General features: G+C 37.6%; 1 protein-coding gene across 1 annotated transcript; it reads left to right on the plus strand.

Moving 5' to 3' along the window:
• Nucleotides 1–636: 636 nt before the first annotated feature.
• On the plus strand, nucleotides 637–3,348 carry LOC145627974 (uncharacterized). The gene is made up of 7 exons (XM_081680313.1): nucleotides 637–901; nucleotides 1,315–1,570; nucleotides 1,624–1,990; nucleotides 2,103–2,205; nucleotides 2,439–2,704; nucleotides 2,789–2,980; nucleotides 3,070–3,348. Exons 1-7 carry the CDS (start codon nucleotides 637–639, stop codon nucleotides 3,346–3,348), a joined length of 1,728 nt encoding a protein of 575 aa, XP_081536439.1.
• Nucleotides 3,349–18,525: the final 15,177 nt, after the last annotated feature.

An 18,525-nucleotide genomic window follows, 5' to 3' on the forward strand; every position in this document is an offset into this window, starting at 1 on the left:
ATAGTTTTGGCGGGAAAATCAGTTACTCGAGTTTGTTACTTGTTTTTGTCCTTTTCCTGGTTGTTACAGATTCCTTTTAGCTTTTGTTTTAAGCTTAATTAGCTGGCTATATAAGTCATGCATTGTATTCAGTTTCAATTAAAAATTAATACACTGAATCTTACCCCTCTACCTCTCTTCTCTCTCTCTCTATTATGTTATACTCTTCTCTCTTATCTCTTTTCTCCATTGTTTTCCTGAAGAAACCTCTGTATTTTCTGGGTTGAAATCATCTTCTGATTTCACCCTTAACATTGGTATCAGAGTAGCTGCTGTACCTCTATCTTTCTAGCATTCTGGCACCAACTCTCACTACCAGAGTTAGCAGAATGGAAGCGCAACTCGCAACACTCGAAAAGAAGCTGGAAGCTCAGACAGCTGCTTCAGCTGCTTCTGATGTTGCAGATCATGAAGGATCAAATCGCTCATTCCAAACCTGATGATCGTGCTGTTCAGCCTAAATTGGGGTATAATCCTAAATTTGAGTTTCCAAAATTTGATGGTAGTAATCCTATGATCTAGATAAAGAAATGTTGCAAGTATTTTGAGTTGTATAAAATTCCAAAAGATCATAAAGTGGATCTAGCATCCTTGAATATGACTGGTAAGGCTGAAAACTGGATCTCCAGTTATTTGGCTAATCGGGTAAGGGTTGATTGGAGTGACTTTGTTATTGATATTACAACTCGTTTTAAGGATGAGAAGGGGGCTAATGTAGTGGAAAAATTTAATAAGTTACATCAAACTGGTAGTATTGAATCATTTGTTGATGATTTTGAGAAATTGAGGTCTATTATGCTGCAAAATAATTTGTGTTTGCCTGATTATCTGTTGGAGAGCTTTATTGGAGGCCTAAAGCCTGGTCTCCAATTTGTCAGGGCTTTCAAACCTTAAACCATTGCAGCTGTTGTGGAGTATGCTAGGCTGCATGATGAGTCTATCCTTGCCAACTCACAAAAACCCTACAAACAACCTACAACATACCAAAAATCTTACCAATCTCCTACCTACAATTTCAAACAACCACCCTTACTACCTACCCCTCCTACTCCACCCCTAACCTCATCAAAATCTACCTTTAAACCTTACAAGAAACCAAATATGTCCCTGTTGATGTTAGAGCTTAGAAAATAGCCAAGGGTTTGTGTTATTATTGTGATGCTCCATATGATAGGAACCACCAATGTCAATTTAAGGAGCCTCAGTTGTTCACTATTGAGATTCCTGGGTTGGATGAAGTGGATGCTGCTGTAGTGCAGTTGGAATAACAAGCAGTGGAGGAAGAGCTTGATCCTCGAATCTCTTGCAGTGCTTTGACTGGTTGGCAGAGTTTTCATACCATGAGAGTTAACGCAATGGTGAATGGAACTCCTTTACGTACCTTGATTGACTCACGGAGTACACATAACTTTTTGGATATTCACATGGCTAGTAAGCTTGGATGTAAGACTGAACCCATTGAGGGGCAAGATGTTATGATTGCAGATGGCAATCAGCTGCTTTGTCAGTCCATTTGCAGGCAGTTACTTGGGTTATGGGAGGAAAGAATTATGTTGCTGATGTTTTGCTCATCCCTGTGGGCAGCTGTGATATGGTCCTTGGCATCCAATGGTTAAGCACATTGGGTTCTATTTCTTGGAACTTTAAACAGCTAACTATGAAATTTCACATGAATGGTGAGGATATTGAGTTTCAGGGAATCCCTACCATGAAACTCAAAGTTTTAGCAGCTGGTCCTTCTCAGAAGCTGATGTCTGCTGCTGCTCAGGTTTGTCTGATTCATGTTTCTGATAGTTCTATGCCTGCAAGTTCTGGTATGGTGCAATTGAGTGGTAAAACTGAGGCACATTCTGAGTTACAGAATTTGAAACAAAGATTTCTAGCAGAAGGGTTACCTCCCAATAGGGGTGTATTTGATCATAGAATTCATCTGGAACAAGGAGCAGGAGCTGTGAATATTAGGCCATATCATAGAACAATTGGTGCAAGAAAAGCTTGATAGAGGAATTATACACTCTAGTACTAGTCCATTTGCTTCCTCTGTGGTTCTGCTTGGGAAAAAGGATGGTACCTGGAGGCTTTGTGTAGATTACAGGGAACTGCACAAAAGAACTGTCAAGAACAAGTTCTCTATACCAGTCCTTGATGAGCTCATTGATGAATTGTGTAGTAGTATTCAGCAAATTTGATTTAAGGGCAGGGTATCACCAGTTGTGAATACACCCAAATGATGTGTTCAAAACTGCTTTTTAAACCCATGAAGGGCATTATGAATTCTTAGTTATGCCTTTTGGTTTAACCAATGCTCCATCCTCATTTCAGTGTTGGATGAATGTTGTGTTTAAACCTCTTCTGAGAAAATGTGTTCTGGTGTTTTTTGATGACATTTTGATTTACAGTAAAAGCTTGGAGGAGCATTGGCAACATCTTGCTCAGGTTTTTGATAACGTCTCAAAATGCTTTATATGCTAAGGAAAGCAAATGTTCATTTGTCACTGCAAAGGTGGAATATTTAGGGCATTTTATATCTGGAAAGGGGGTTGAGACTGACCCTAGCAAAGTTGCTGTGATTGACTCCTGGCCTGTGCCAGCTTCTGTAAAGGAACTCAGAAGTTTTTTAGGACTTGCTGGGTATTACATGAAGTTCATTAAGAATTATGCTGTGGTCAGTAGACCTCTAACTGATTTGCTAAAAAAGGGAGCATTTGAGTAGAATGAAGACTCTCAGGTTGCTTTTGGCAATTTAAAGAGAGCCATTGTGTCTGCTCCTGTGTTGGCTATTCCAGATTTCTCTAAACAATTCACAGTGGAGACAGCTGCATCTAAGACAGGAATTGGTGCAGTCTTGATGCAGGAACAACACCCCTTAACTTTTATTAGCAGATCACTGGGTTCTAAATGGCAGAAACTTTCAGTTTATGAAAATGAGCTCTTGGCTATGGTTTTTGCAGTTCAAAAGTGGGAACAGTACTTGATGGGGCCCCATTTTATTGTTAAACATACTAGAAAAGCTTGAAATGACTTTTGCAGCAAAAGATTTCAACACCTTTTCAGCAGTTTTGGTTGTCTAAGCTTATGGGCTTTGATTATGAGATCCAGTACAAAGCTGGGCATGAAAATAATGTGGCTGATGCTCTTTCTAGAGTACAAGGATCTGAATGTTTGCTTTTGGCTATATTTGTTATAGATTTAGATTTAGTTCAGCATATTGCAAACAATTATGTTTATGATGATAATACTCAGGCTATTCTGACTAAACTGGTCAGGGAGAGTTTGTGGCTGGCTTCAGTTTGCAGGATAATTTGCTAAGAAGATTTGGCAAGATAGTGGTGGGTCTAAATGTTAATTTAAAGAAGAAATTGATGACTTGGCAACATGCTTCCCTGGAAGCAAGGCATTCTGGGAGAGATCAGACTTTAAAAAGATTGAAAAATATCTTTTATTGGAAGGGTATGTCTAAAGATGTCAGTCAATTTGTCAGAAAATGCATCACCCACATGTCAGGCATCTAAGTATGACACTTCAGCAAAACCAGGAGCATTACAACCTCTGCCAATTCCTGAGCAAATTTGGACAGATATTTTTATGGATTTCATTACTGGCCTTCCTATGTCTATGCACAAAAATGTGATCTTTGTTGTGGTGGATAGAATGAGTAAATATGCTCATTTTATTGCTTTGAAGCACCCTTTCACTGCTGTTGAGGTAGCTCAAGCATACTTGGATAATGTCTTTAGGCCTAGGAGCATTGTGAGTGATAGAGATTCCATTTTTCTTAGCCAATTTTGGAAAGGGTTGTTTTCTCTTTATGGCACTGAGTTTTTATTGTCTTCGGCATATCATCCTGAAACTGATGGGCAAACTGAGGTAGTAAATAGGTGCCTTGAAACCTACCTCAGGGGTGTTACTAGTGCTAAGCCTAGTGAGTGGTGTAAGTACTTGCCTATGGCTTAGTGGTGGTATAACACTCACTTCCATACTTCAGCTAGAATGACACCATATGAAGCTGTCTATTGTCAAGCACCACCAATTCATTTGCCTTACCTCCCAGGGAAATCAAGCAATGAAGTGGTTGACAGAAGTATGCAGAAAAGGGAAGCTGTATTAAGGGTTCTGAAGGATAACTTGACCAAAGCTCAGCATAGAATGAAGGTTCAAGCTGATAGGAAACATTTTGAGAGAAGTTTTTGGTTGGTGATTGGGTCTGGCTCAAGCTACAGGGCTATAGACAACAAACTGATCAATTTAGGGGCAATCATAAGCTCTCTGCTAAGTACTTTGGTCCTTTTAAAGTGCTTCAGTTATTGGTAAGGTTGCTTAAAAGTTACACCTCCCTAGCACATCAAGAATTCATGATGTGTTCCATGTTTCTCAGTTGAAGCAGTTTCAAGGCGAGTTGCCTGCTGTGGCTATCATCCCTGTTGCTATGGATAAACCAGTTGTGCAAACTCAGGTTCCTACTGTTATTTTGAATACTAGGTCTGTTTTGGTTAATGGATTAACTGTTGAGCAAGTACTGGTTCAGTGGTGTGATACACCAAGGCATGAAGCTTCTTGGGTAAACCATTCTGATTTTGTGGCTCAGTTTCCAGGATCTACTCATCTCTGCTTAATGGGGGAGGGTATGTTACAACTCAAATAATATTTGGCATAGTTTTGGCGGGAAAATCAGTTACTCGAGTTTGTTACTTGTTTTTGTCCTTTTTCCGGGTTGTTACAGATTCCTTTTAGCTTTTGTTTAAAGCTTAATTAGCTGGCTATATAAGTCATGCATTGTATTCAGTTTCAATTAAAAATTAATACACTGAATCTTACCCCTCTACCTCTCTTATTTCTCTCTCTATTATGTTATTCTCTTTTCTCTTCTCTCTTTTCTCCATTGTTTTCCTGAAGAAACCTTTGTATTTTCTGGGTTGAAATCATCTTCTGATTTCACCCTTAACATTCTATAACGGAGTTCAATTGAGTTTGTGAATATGAAATAACAGGCAAATCAAATAATTAAAAAGAATCGTTAACCTTTGTTATATCTGCCAACTCTGTAGCAAAATAAATTAGCAATAAAGTAATAGTAGCAACCTCTCAAAATTGCAATATTGCCACTATATTAACATATTTCATTAATATGCAATATTAACTGGGCATTGCTCTTTTAAATGGGATTGAAAGATTGTTAGGACTATAATTAAGTGGTAACGACCTTTAAATGGGGAAAAAAAAACATCAATGGCCCTGGTTCACAATAAAATTATTGTGGACCTGAGCTCCATACTCTCGCAATTGATGTTATTGTGACTCTTGTTTTATAATGACTCTAGTTTTTAAGTAGTAACCTTAATTTTAATATACTAACCTTTATTAATATAGTAACCTTTATTAAAACTTTTGTGACTTTTAATACAATTGTGAATTCAAACTACAATGTTATGTTGAACATATTGACCTTAATTCTAACATAATGACCTTTATTATTCATATTGACAATATATTAAAAATTTCATTAAAAAAAAGAAGCTTTTATGATGTTTATAATTACACATTGTGTTTATTTTAACGTAATAACCTTTATTTTAACATGGTGACCCTTTTTTTTTTTTAATTAATTAAACGACTATAGCGTCTCTAATATTAGTGATCCACAACAAATTAATATGCCGTAGGTTTATTTAAGAGTTAACATCTTTAAATAAAGATAATAGTGTAACTTTCAACAACTACAACAACAAAAAAAAATCAATTATAGTGTATTGAAAGTATATTATGAATTATAGTATGTTGCATGTATCTTATAAAATATAGTGTGTTGCTAGCACATTGTGACAGTTTTATTTTAAAAAAGTGTTGCAAGTACTTCCGTAATTTATTGTGATTGGGATTTATTCAAGATTAAGGCAATTCTTTTCTTTAGATTAAACAATAAATTGGCATCCATTTTCATCATCAAACCAAACTTCTAAACATCAAATCAAACCAAGTTATGCGAGACCCCAAAATCTTAGTTTAACTCCTTTCTTCCTAATTAAAATCACAACTTCAATGAAATGATCAATTTTAAGCATTAAAAATCTTCAAATCAGAGAACCGAAAGTGGAGTTAATTTAATTGGGAAAAAAAAGTGCTTTGCCTTAATATTGTTGGGAAAGTTTACAATTCCATAAATACAGCTACCCTTTAACAATTCCCAAACTACTACCACCTCATCAATTTAAATAAATAATTTTTTTTTTGGGTTTTTCTAATCTATGTCCCTAAGGTTATTGAATTTCTAAGGTGTGCCCATGTTTTTTTTAAATTACAAGTTGGGATGGCAACGGGTCGGACTCGGAGCGGATTATGCTAAATCCGACTCCGACTCGACAGGAAGTCGGAGGGTAAATCCGACACCCGACTCCGACTCCGACATCCGACTCCGACTTCAATATCCGACCTCCGACCCCGACTCCGATCCGACCCGACTTCGAGTTTTTTTTTTTTTTTTCAGGGCCATTTGGGCCTTTACAACCCACACCCAATGCCACCATGACCCACACAAAAATCCACTATCTATTGGAGTCGGAGTCGGATAAGCCGTTAAAGTCGGACATTTGTCGGAGTCGGATTTTTTTTCTCGGATTTTTTGTAGGATCCGACTCCGATCCTCCTCCGACTCGGAGTCAGATTATTTTAATGGAGTCGAACTCAGATTACTTTTTTATCGGACTCGGAGCGGATATTTTAACTCGGATCGGGGTGGAGTTGGGTCGGATCCGGACTAGATTGCTATCCCTAATTACAAGATATACCTTTCAACTTAAGGTGTTTATTCAATCGTACCCAATAACGTTAATCCAATGTTAGTAGTTGTGTTAACGGTTCATTATCACACTTTGGAGAGAAATTTCACGCCCAAATTGAGTTAGTGTTATATAAATAGTTAATATTTAACATTTTTTTTTCCAAATTTTCTCATCTGCTTTTTCTTCTTTCTTCTAGTAGCAACCATTGATATGTCAAGCTCTCGGTGTATTTCTTATTCTTTTTTCTCATCCGCTTCTTATTACTTCCTATTTATTTACAATTCTAAGGTCGAGTTTACGTCAAAGGGTACGGTTGATTAAACAACTTAAGTTGGAGGGCACAACTTGTAATTTTGAAAAAGCATGGGTACACCTTAGAAACTCAACAACCTTGAGGGCATAGCTTAGAAAAAACTTTTTATTTTTTCTAACAAAACCGCTACTTGAAATAACGGTTTTGATAGAAATAAAATATTATTTATTTAAATTGATGACGTGGTAGTAGTTTGGGAATTGTTAAAGGGTAGCTGTATTTATATTTGAAGTAGCGGTTTGCACTCAATATCAAAATTAAATAAAACCTTGCATTCTGAATTTCTCTTTCTATGTCGTTAAAACCAACAGGCTTCCCACTCAAACTACTCTTATATTCAATCTACAAATTCATTCTCCATTTCATCATCTTCAAATTAAATCCTTTTTAGGCATGGTGGTTTTAGGGCATGGATAATTGAAGCTTCGTGGGATTTTCTTGAAATTCCCTATCTTAATTTAATTTTTTGATAGGCAGGGTCCGGATATCAAACCTAATTTTGCACAACAAAATGGGGGAGCTAGCCAAAAGGAAAGCAGGGCAGCTTGTTGGTGATAATTGTGTAAATAAGAAAGATAGAGTTTTCAGGGAGAGAAGAGAGTATAAGCAAATAAGGGAAGATTTCATTCATTAAGCATAAGCATAAATGATGCATTACAAGGATTTGGCTTAAATAGCTGACGAACAACTGACTAGCTCAGCACTAACAAACAAAATAACATAATGGTAAAAAGGAAAATTAGCTAAAAGACAATTTACAGCCCCCTTGTACAGCTACGTTTACTTCATTCTTTGTTGACTTTTCTTCTGACATTTCTTCTGCACACTTCAGCTCATGATCTTCCACCTCAACTTCCATGGTAGCAATTGTATCAATACTTCCCCCATTAAAAGATCCTTGACCCCAAGGATCAAAATTAGGATAAATCTCCTCAATTCTTGCGGCATCCTCCGAGGTGGCTTCTTTTATAGGAAACTGGTCCCACTGAATTAACCATTGCACTGGTGCATGATTTCCCCTTTTCACACTTCTTTTATCGAGGACAGTTATAGGGATTTTTGGTGCAGGTTGTTTAAATGGCATGTTAGGGATGAGACATGGATTAGCAGTATCTGGGATAGGGCCATGGTGTTTTTTGAGGAGAGACACATGAAAGGTGGGGTGGATTTTTGAAGTTGCTGGTAGGTCAAGTGTGTAGGCAACCTGTCCAACTCTCTTAAGTACCATGTAAGGACCATAGTACCTTGGGGAGAATTTCTCATTGTTCCTATGATGGACTGATGTTTGGCTATAAGGCTGTAATTTCAAATAGACCCAATCCCCAACATTAAAGCTTCTCTCTGACCTGTGTCTGCCAGCCATTTGCTTCATCCTATTTTGAGCCTTGTGCAAATTCTCCTTGAGCATTCTGATAGTGGCATCCCTCTATTGTATACTCCTGTCAATTGTGTTAATCACACATGATCCCGCTAAGTAGGGTCTATGCGAGGGAGGTGGGGTGTTGTACAGTATTTCGAAGGGAGTCTTTTTGCTTGTCGTGTGATAATTGGTGTTGTACCGAAATTCAGCTAGTGACAGCCATTATGACCATTCATGGGGCTTCTCAAAACTCATGCATCTCAAATAAGCTTCTAGGCATTTGTTCAAAACCTGATTGCCCATTTGTTTGGAGGTGATATGAGGTTGACATCTTGTGCTGGAAACCTTGCAACTTCATGAACTCAGACCAAAACTGACTGATAAAAGCTTTATCCCTGTTAGAGATAATAGACACAGAAAAGCCATAAAGTTTAAAAAGTTGTCCAAATATGCTTGTGCCACTGTCATAACAGAAAATGGGATTTCTGGCATATCTCACGTTGCTTCACATATGACCTGATATCTTTCTTCATGCCCTTCTAATAAAATAAACTTTCATTCTTTAATATGTTGCTCTGTTCCTGAGTGCCCTCCCTGAGGTGAATCATATAACCACTTGAATACATCCATCCTTAAGGCTAAGGAATTCCCTATCACCAGCTTACCATTCCTCCTAAGATGTCGACCATCCCAAGAGTAATGCTTATGAGAAACATCATTCTATTTCAGGTCTTTTATTAACTTCTTTAGGTCATCTTCACCTTCCCAAGCATGACTGATCTATTCCAAGAGATGTGAGTGAATGCTTGAGTTCTAGGAGATCTTAGTGAATGCTTGATGCAACCAAAGCATTAAGCTGATATCTAGGTAGTCTGGAAAGAGCATTAGCTGCTTTATTCTCTGCCCCAGATTTGTATCCAACTGAGTAGTCAAAACTTGCTAGCTTGGATAGCCATTTCTGCTTGAATGGAGTGCCTAGTTTGTGCTCAAATAAATCCTTAAGGCTTTGCTAGTCAGTTCTAATGATGAAAGGACGAGACATCAATTAGTGTTGCCATTTTCTGACTGCCACTTTCTGGCTGCCATCACCACAACAAGCAATAACAATAACATATATCAAGAAACATATTCATGACAATCAATCATAATAATAATAATAATAATAATAATAATAATAATAATAATAATAATAATAATAATAATAATAATAATAATAATAATAATAATAATAATAATAATAATAATAATATTGCCACCTAATATTGCTCGACCTTTGCGTGGTGTTAGGTTGCTTGGAGGTCCCGCTAGTTTCGATTCTGGTTTTAGTGGTGAGCTTGTGATGCAGAGGGTGACCAAGACCATTGCCCTTATGGATAAGGTCGCTATGCTCGATGATCCTCAGTATGAGCTGTTGTTACTTAGGGCATGTACTGGAGTTTCAAAACTCTACTTTGCATTGCGTACTTGTCCTCCTAGTACTTTTGAGGTGGCTCAGCGCACTTTTGATGCAGCTCTTCGATCTTCCATGGAGCGTATTGTTACTGCTTTGGGGCCGGGGTTTGGTGATTGGCAGTGGCGACTTGCCACCTTACCATTTGCGTTTGGAGGGCTTGGTGTTTATTCTGCAGGTGATGTTCGTCACTATGCTTTTCTTGCTTCTCGGTTACAGTCTGCTGGGTTGCAGACACAACTTCTTCGGCATGCTGGCATTGTTGGTCTTGGACGAGCCTTTGAGGATGCGTTGAGTCTGTTTAATGGAACAGTGGAGTCTGACATTTTGAGTAATCCTAGTGAGGTCGCTGCCCCTAAACTCATGAAGATATTGGCAGATATATATTTCACAAAGGTTGCCGCTTCTGCAGAATCTGCTTATTCTTTAACTCCTCGACAATCAGCATTATGGAAATCACAGCAAGGTGATCACACCTCTGCTTGGCTTCGGGCGGTTCCTATTTCAGGGTTGGGTCAGACGATAAACGCCAAGACTTATCGCTGTGTGTTGTCCTATCGGTTGGGTGTACCATTGTTCTCTATCTCGACGTTGTGCTCTGCTTGTTCGAGGGTTTTTGCTGGAGATATTTTCGGTGATCACGCAGTGTCTTGTGCTGGTATTGTGGGTATTAAACATCGGCATAATGTTGTTCGGGATACCCTTGTTGATGTTTGCTATCGTTCTGGGATTTCAGCGAGAAAAGAGGTTGACATTGGGTTGGCCGGAGGGAACGACGAGGCCCTCAGACCTGCGGATGTGTTACTTTATTCATGGGATCGTGGTCGCGATGTCTGTGTTGATTTGATAGGGTCTTCTCCTTTGACACAGTCAGGGCTATCTGACTTGATTCCTGGGCGGGTTGTGGCTGATGCAGCTCATCGGAAGCGGGTTAAGTATGAAGCTCGATGTCAGGCGATTGGATATGGTTTCATTCCCTTCTCCTTTTATTCGCTTGGGGAATTAGAGAAAGAGGTTGTTGCGTTACTGAAGCGGATTCAAAGGTTCTCGACGACGCAAGACATTGGGGCTCGTGCTGCAGCTCATATCTTCACTAGGGTAGGATTTGCAATAGCTAGAGGAGTGGGGGCCCAGATTGTATCTCGGCTTCCCACTAATTTATTGTAGGTTGTATGACTTTTGTTTTTGAGATAATAATAATAATATTCTCAATCTCAAAGCATAATAATATTAGTAAGATCCTAGGCATGGTACTAACAAGATTAATAACAGATCCTAGCATGTCACTAAACAATAAAGATCAAAGATTTATCCCCAACATGCTACTAACATGATATAAGAAAAGAATAGGAAGCAGCTCAAACATGATACTAGAAAGTAATAAATAACATCCTAATATGATACTAGGAATTAATATAATCAAAGCATGATTTCTATATGAAAAGAATAAAAAAGTATTTAAATTACTTACTTCGATGTCTCGAATCTCTTTCTAATGACAAAATACAGGCGTTAGTAACTTCAAAGAAAACATTAAATCAAACAATCAAATTAAATAATTGAAATAGGGATTTGGGACCAGACCCTAAGAAAATATAAACCTTTCACGTTTAGGGCGAAGGAAAATTCAAACTTGGCAGGTGTGTCTAGAACTAATGTATGTGGAATTTTGTGAGAGGGAAGGTTTAGAAAAAGAAATGAAGAGAGAGAAAGCTTCTATCTTTTAGAGAGAGAATAGAGAGAGATGATGGTTGTGAATGATGGTTGTGAATGATGATTGTGAATGAATGAAAACGGGGAGATACGACTCCTATTTATAGAAAAAATAGTCAGAAAACAAATCAAGTCCTATTCAGAATAAAATACCTCGTGTCGCCAACGACAGGAGTTAGCGCCAGACGACAAGCTTAGCGCCAGGCGACAGCTGTTAGCGCCAAGCGACAGACTTGTCATCTTGCGCTAAATCAGAAATCAAACGCGCTTTGTACGTGGAATCCTCTTCTTAATACGATTAAGCAGCTAATTCCGCATTTATCAGATTAAAATCAGGTTTGTGATAAATCACTTATTTTATTTAAAATAAAACTCTGAAAATATAACTATCAATCCTAATCTCATAGAATTTAAAAGAACCTTCTAGATTATTCTAGAAGATTAAAATCAATCCTAATAACTTTAGGAAAAATAATTAATAGGCCCTCCTCTAGATCATTGAGCCACATATAAAAATCTTTCAGGCCAAATTTAATTTAATCCATAACTTCCTCATTATTCATCGGAATTGGGCTTATAATATATCGTTGGAAAGCTCTTTTCGAGCCCAATCCAACTACACTATTATTGGACCCTTATCATGGACCAAACTAAACTGGACTGACTATTTTCCTAAATAGAGTGTAAGAAAAAGTATTTTCAAAAACAGAAAGAGATATATTTTAATAAAAACAACCACATCACTGGACTTTTTACACTTTCACTTCGTTCGATAATCAAATGAAGTGAAAGGTATTCATCACTGGGTTTGGTTTTGGGGAGACACATTTGGGTGTCTACAAAAGCCCCCACTTTGACTGAATTTGGAGGAACACAGGTTTCGAAAACAAAGTTAAAGTAGCGATAGGGACGGAGAATGATTCAGAACGTTTTGCAATCCTAAACCATTCTTGTAACACTGATACCAGCAAACTAGCGTTAGTTAAACAGATAAAAGAGTTAAGAAACATGTATCTTGCACCGTCGAGCACACGTCTCTGGAGTAACCAATTTTATTGCAGCATTATTGTTAGTGACGACCTCCACAGTGCCTCGTGAACGCCATCTGAAGGTAACAGTGCCTCCCTATCTTCATTTGCTTATGACAATCCTCCACAATGCCTCGGGACATCGTCGAAGGTGAATGTGCCTCCCCATCTTCAAGGGTTGTGGCAGTGCCTCGCCACGGCTGTGCCTCGCCGCTATAGACAATCTCCTCTTTAACTTGGGACATCGTCGAAGACCGATGCTTGTAATTATCTTCAGATTTATAGTGATAACTTTCTTAGGAAAATTACCGAAGATCACCGCATGTTGATGCCTTGGGGGTGATGACAATCCTATGTTCTTTAGAAATAGTTGCAAACATAACTCTTAAATGATGTACGACAATCCGATTTAGGGAAAGTTGTCAATATCACGTAACAATCCATCCTAGGAAATGTTGCCACGATGAAGCGACAATCCGTATCTCGGAAATTTTGCCAAAATCCAAATTTGGGAAAAGTTGTCAATGCTTCGTAACAGTCTGTCATAAGAACCTTGCTACGATCGACAATCCACGTCGTGGAATATAACTCTTGAAATCATTCCACCTTGGAAATCTGCCAATATTATGCGACAATCCTTTTGGGAAAATATTGCCACAATTGATAATCCACGTCTTGGAACATTTGCAAAAAAGAGTTGACTGATAATCCCTTTCGGAAATTTTGCCACTACTGAAATGAATGACAATCAACATTAGGAAACCTTTGCCGAAATGTTAAGATGAATAGAGACCTATGATAATCCTTTGGAAATTTTGCCATAGAAAACTTGATGCATGACAATCCAATCTCGGAAATATTGGCAAGGATTTGATGAATGTATGACAATCCGAACTTAGAAAAACCTGCCAAATAGAGAATGAGCACGACAATCCACGCTTGGAAACATTGTCAAAGGGGACAATCCAATCTTGGAAAGTTTATTGTTGAAGAATGATGCTCGACAATTCACTCTTGGAAATATTGTCAGTTTGAGATGACAATACAATCTTAGAAAATTATCGTTTTGGTGATGTGCTTGCTTTTGTGAACCATTACTTTGCTTCTTGCGATGAGCCAATACTTAGGCGCTTTAAGCTAAGTGAGACGATCATTTGTTAGGCCAATCACTTATTGCGATTGTAATCAAGCTGACTACTAATCATGTCAATTTGCTTATAGGGGCTAACTGGCGTACCAAGGAACCCAAAATTAGTGCATGAGGTCTGCATTATCTAATATGGGGGCCACATATCTTGTCGCCGCACCAGCGCGCGCTAGAGCATATTGTCGCCAGTATTTTTCTCTATTGCCAGGCGAAAAACATTAGCGCCAGGCGACAACTCTGTCGTCTGACGTTGGAGTCGGGTTTTTCGAATAAAACCCCTTTCTTCTCCATTTCCGCTGTTGCTGCTGTTCGTTTCTCGGTTTTGCTCCAGAAGTTCACCTTGGTTATTTCCTTTCAACCAAATCCACTCAAATCTTTTGCAAATTAAAGTTCTCCATCTTTAATTTACCGATCCATGTAAGTTTTGCTCAAACATTACTTATCTTAGAAGAATTTCATGCGTTTATATTCGCAATTTTTCACAAAATCCGAGAATGTTCTTGCTCGCTTGTTCTTTGGAAGTGATAGCTTCCCATGCTTTGAAACTTTGTCGAAAACGCCATCCTTCAAGATTTTAACTTGTCCAAGTTAATTTCCGTAGAGATCTTTCATCTTGGGAAATTCGCCATTATGACCAATTACTATTTCAAACGAGGTGTTTGATCAAAATCCGGATGTGCTCAATCAATCAGGTTGATCGTCAATCTAACTGCGATCAGGCCGACTCTAGTTGATTTGCTAAGCCATTTGCGTCCTTTTGCTTCAAGTCTTTTGTAAAGGTTGCTCGTACTTGCATTTATATTTTGGACTATAGGACTTTGCTCATGTAATTAGGGTTGACCTAAGGCTTAGTGTTGCTTGATTCATTGCATAATACTTAATGTGTTTTTAACACATATGACTTGTCATGACTCGACTCAAAGTATTTGACACATATGACTTGACATGACTCAAGGTATAAACTTGACTTAATGTGATTGATCGACTCAAGGTCGACTTAACTCGATGTGACTCGTGTGTGCAGAGTGTCGACTTATGACTCAATGTTTACATGACTTATGTGTGCATTCGACTCGAAAACGCAGAAAAAAAAATTTCCGTCCTTTTTGTGGAGGGTACCGACTTTCTCCCAAAAAAGAAAGACGCGAAAAAAGTAAAGTGTTATGATGCATGTCGAATGAGATTTAACAAATGTATGGATCAATGTCGTATCCTAGGGTGTGAAGATTGTTGATTGTCAATGAAAGTATTTACGTAACTTAGGCACGAAGGCTAAGTACTTCATACTTTGTGATGCAATAATGACAAGGTACGCTTCCACATTATGTCAAGATTTCATGACAAAATGTTCCTAAGGGAAGTATCATTTGGGCATGTATCTGTGACGTGTGTGAAAGTGATTCTAAAGTTAGGCTGCAAAGGCTAACGGTATGGAAAAATATTATTTCATGAAGAGTCAAATGACGGTGACTCTTAGGCTAGGTAAGCTAATGATGTAGGGATCAAGCTCCCAAGTCTAGCTCTAAATGGAAAGGGATGAGAATTGTAAATTCTTTGATATGATCATGGTGTGACTGTGTGATTATGAATATGAATGCATTTTTATTATGGCCGCACCTCGATGTGAGGTTGCCTACGTATCCGTTAGGAATCAGGTCGAACGTAGCTCTAGCCGAACCTCGAACAAGTATGTGTATACCTTAAAGAGGTCTTCGAAGGGTTGTAACGTGGTTAGGATAAAGGTTTAAGAAGAAGGGGATGAAGGCTCAAGACCCTAGATAAGCCCCTAGAGTGTGGAATCTTGCATTTGAAATCTTTACATTTTTATGGTTGAGCTTTCCTCACTCTTTTTCTTTTGTTTATTTTTTTCTCTCTCTTTTTTGCTTTTTGCATATTTTGATAAGTGTGGGCAATCCGGATCATGCGGTCTATCACTCACTTGACATTCATGTTTCTTAGGCACGGTACCGATCACTTAATAAGAGACGCAATAGAGACGTGTTCTTATCAAAGACATGTTCATATCAATGACATTGGAACACTTGCCCTTATGCACACTTTTATTGCTATTTTTGCTTTTTTAATCTTTTGAAATCACTCAAGCTTTTGTTCTTTGAAAATTGCGTGAGTTGCACACAATCCCATCCCAAGGTTAGGTAGATGTGGGTCAAAGAAAGAAAGGTCTATCGTTAGACGAGGCTCAAAGTGGCTTGTCAAAAAATGATTTATATTTTTTAAAAGGTGAAGGTGATATGATGAGCTACAAGGGTGCCTCAAATCATTAGCAAACCTTGTGCTTAACTCGGCTTTTTTTTTTATTTATTTTATTTTATTTTTTTAATGTAATGATCATATGCAAGAAAATAAATACTCATTTTATTTAAAAAGAGAAAGGTAAAAATTCTACAGAATAAAATCTAAGGAAAATAAAAGGTACCTATGCTAGACTTATTAGGGAAAGATAGAATAAAAGAAAATAGAAAAAAGAGGTCACGAAATCTTTTCGTTGAAGCTCGCTGTAGACACCCATTTGTGTCTCCCCAAAACCAAACCCAGTGATGAGTACCTTTCACGTCGAATCATAATCGAATGAAGTGAAAGTGTGGAAAGTCTAGTGTTGCGGATAGTTTTAATTTCTTTTCTCTTCTCTCTGTTTTTGAAAACTTATTTTAAGAAAACAGCCAATCCATTTTGGTTGGTCCATGATATGGGTCCGATAATAGTGTAGTTGGATGGGGCTTGACAAGAGCTTTCCAACGATATATTATAAGCCCAATTCCGATGAATATTGAGTAAGTTATGGCCAATTTACTGAACTGGGCCAGGTTTGAGCCTTATATGCGGCCCAATGATCTAGGGGAGGGCCTAATATAGATTTATCATTCCTAATGCAATTAGGAATGGTTTTAGTCTTCTAGATTCTTGTAGAAGGTTCTTTTCATTCCTAATTCAATTAGCATTGATAAATTGACTTTTGTTGACTTTTTAGAGTTTTAATTAAAATCAAAGAGCATTTTAAAGGAAAAATACGATTTTATCCTCCTGTACGACAATTTTTTATCTGATTTTAAGAGAACGCGTGAATTTTTGAATCATCGCCAAAAGCCAGCTGTAGCGCCTGGCGCTACGCTTGGCTCCTGGCGCTAATGTTGGCGCCTGGCGCTAATGTTGGCGTCTGGCGCCAATAGCAAGCGTTGGCGCTAATTCAATTTTCTCCGCGCCAGAACTCTGTTTTGATATTTTATCTTTTTGGCGGATTTTCTCTATAAATAACGTGCTAAAAACTCCGTTTTCGACAACTAGTTTTCATCTACAATCTACCAACTCTCATCAAGATTTCCTTGATCTTTCTCTCTCTTTTTTCTAAACTAGTTTCTCTCAAATATAAAAATTCCGCATTCATTAGACTTAGATACACCTAGCCATATTCGAAGTTGCCTTCGCCCAAGACGTGAAAGGTTTAATTTCTGAGGGTTTGGTCCCAAATCCCTCTTTCAATTATTTAATTTAATTGTTTTGTTTATTATTTTTCATGAAGTTACTAACGCGTGTATTTTGTTATTAGAAAGAGGTACGAGGCATCAAAGTAAGTGCTTTAATGATTTTTATTGATGTTATGATATAGAGTTCATGCTTAGGTTGTTATTATGATTCCTAGTATCATGTTTAGGGTAACTTTCATATCAAGTATGATCGTTATGATGCCTTTTATGTTCTTCCTAATATTTATGATTGTTAGTATCATGTTAGGGTTAAAGATTTGATTTTTATTGTTAGTGACATGCTAGGGTTTGTTATTAATCTTGTTAGTATCATGCCTAGGATCTTGCTATTATTATGCTTTAACATGATTATTATGATTATGATTATTATAATTGTTATTATGATGATTATTGTTTTGATTATAATTATCATTATGATGATTATTATTATGTTGCTTGATATATTTATTGTTATTGCTTGATCACACCTTTAATGCATGTTTAAAGGGAATTTGTACTTGTAATCACGCTTAATTAGATAATTAATAATCTTGTTAGGGTTAATTGGATTATAATTTCAAGTAAACCTATTCAACGGGCCGGGCTGGGCCGGACAAGGCTTTATCTAAAATGGGCCGGGCCGGGCCAAGCCTAATCCAAAATGGTCCAATATTGTCCATGGGCCATTAAGACCGGCCCGGCCCGGCCCATTTAAAATGATTCCCAGTCATAACCTGATTAACCCATTTACAATATATATCTCTTTCATAATCAAATGATGGTCTGGGAAAAGGGCAGCGGATCAAATGAAAATCAGGGTGTTCGAAATCAAGATGAACTAAATTAGTCCAAACATATCTCCACCTTTTGGAAACAAGGCTAGTTCAAAAGTTTTCATAGTAGGCATTTAAATATTATTATACATCAAAAGTTTTCATAAATCATCAGGCAAATCACTAATTCTATCCACATTACTATTATTATACGATTTTGAAGACTAAATATTATCACAAGTTTTCATAGTAAAATCGATCAATGGTTTATCAAAATCAATTAGGCATGCTTGTCCTGTTAATATGTCTAGATAATCTATGTGATGCATACATATATTATGTAGGAAGAAGCATACGACGAGCTAATCAAAATAATTGAAGAATCGAAATTCCAGATGAAACAAAGCAAAATAATTGAAGAATTGAGCGAAATTCCAGATGAAA

The sequence above is a fragment of the Chenopodium album genome, chromosome 4 (genome assembly GCF_948465745.1).
Source record: "Chenopodium album chromosome 4, dcCheAlbu1.1, whole genome shotgun sequence".
NCBI lineage: Eukaryota > Viridiplantae > Streptophyta > Magnoliopsida > Caryophyllales > Amaranthaceae > Chenopodium > Chenopodium album.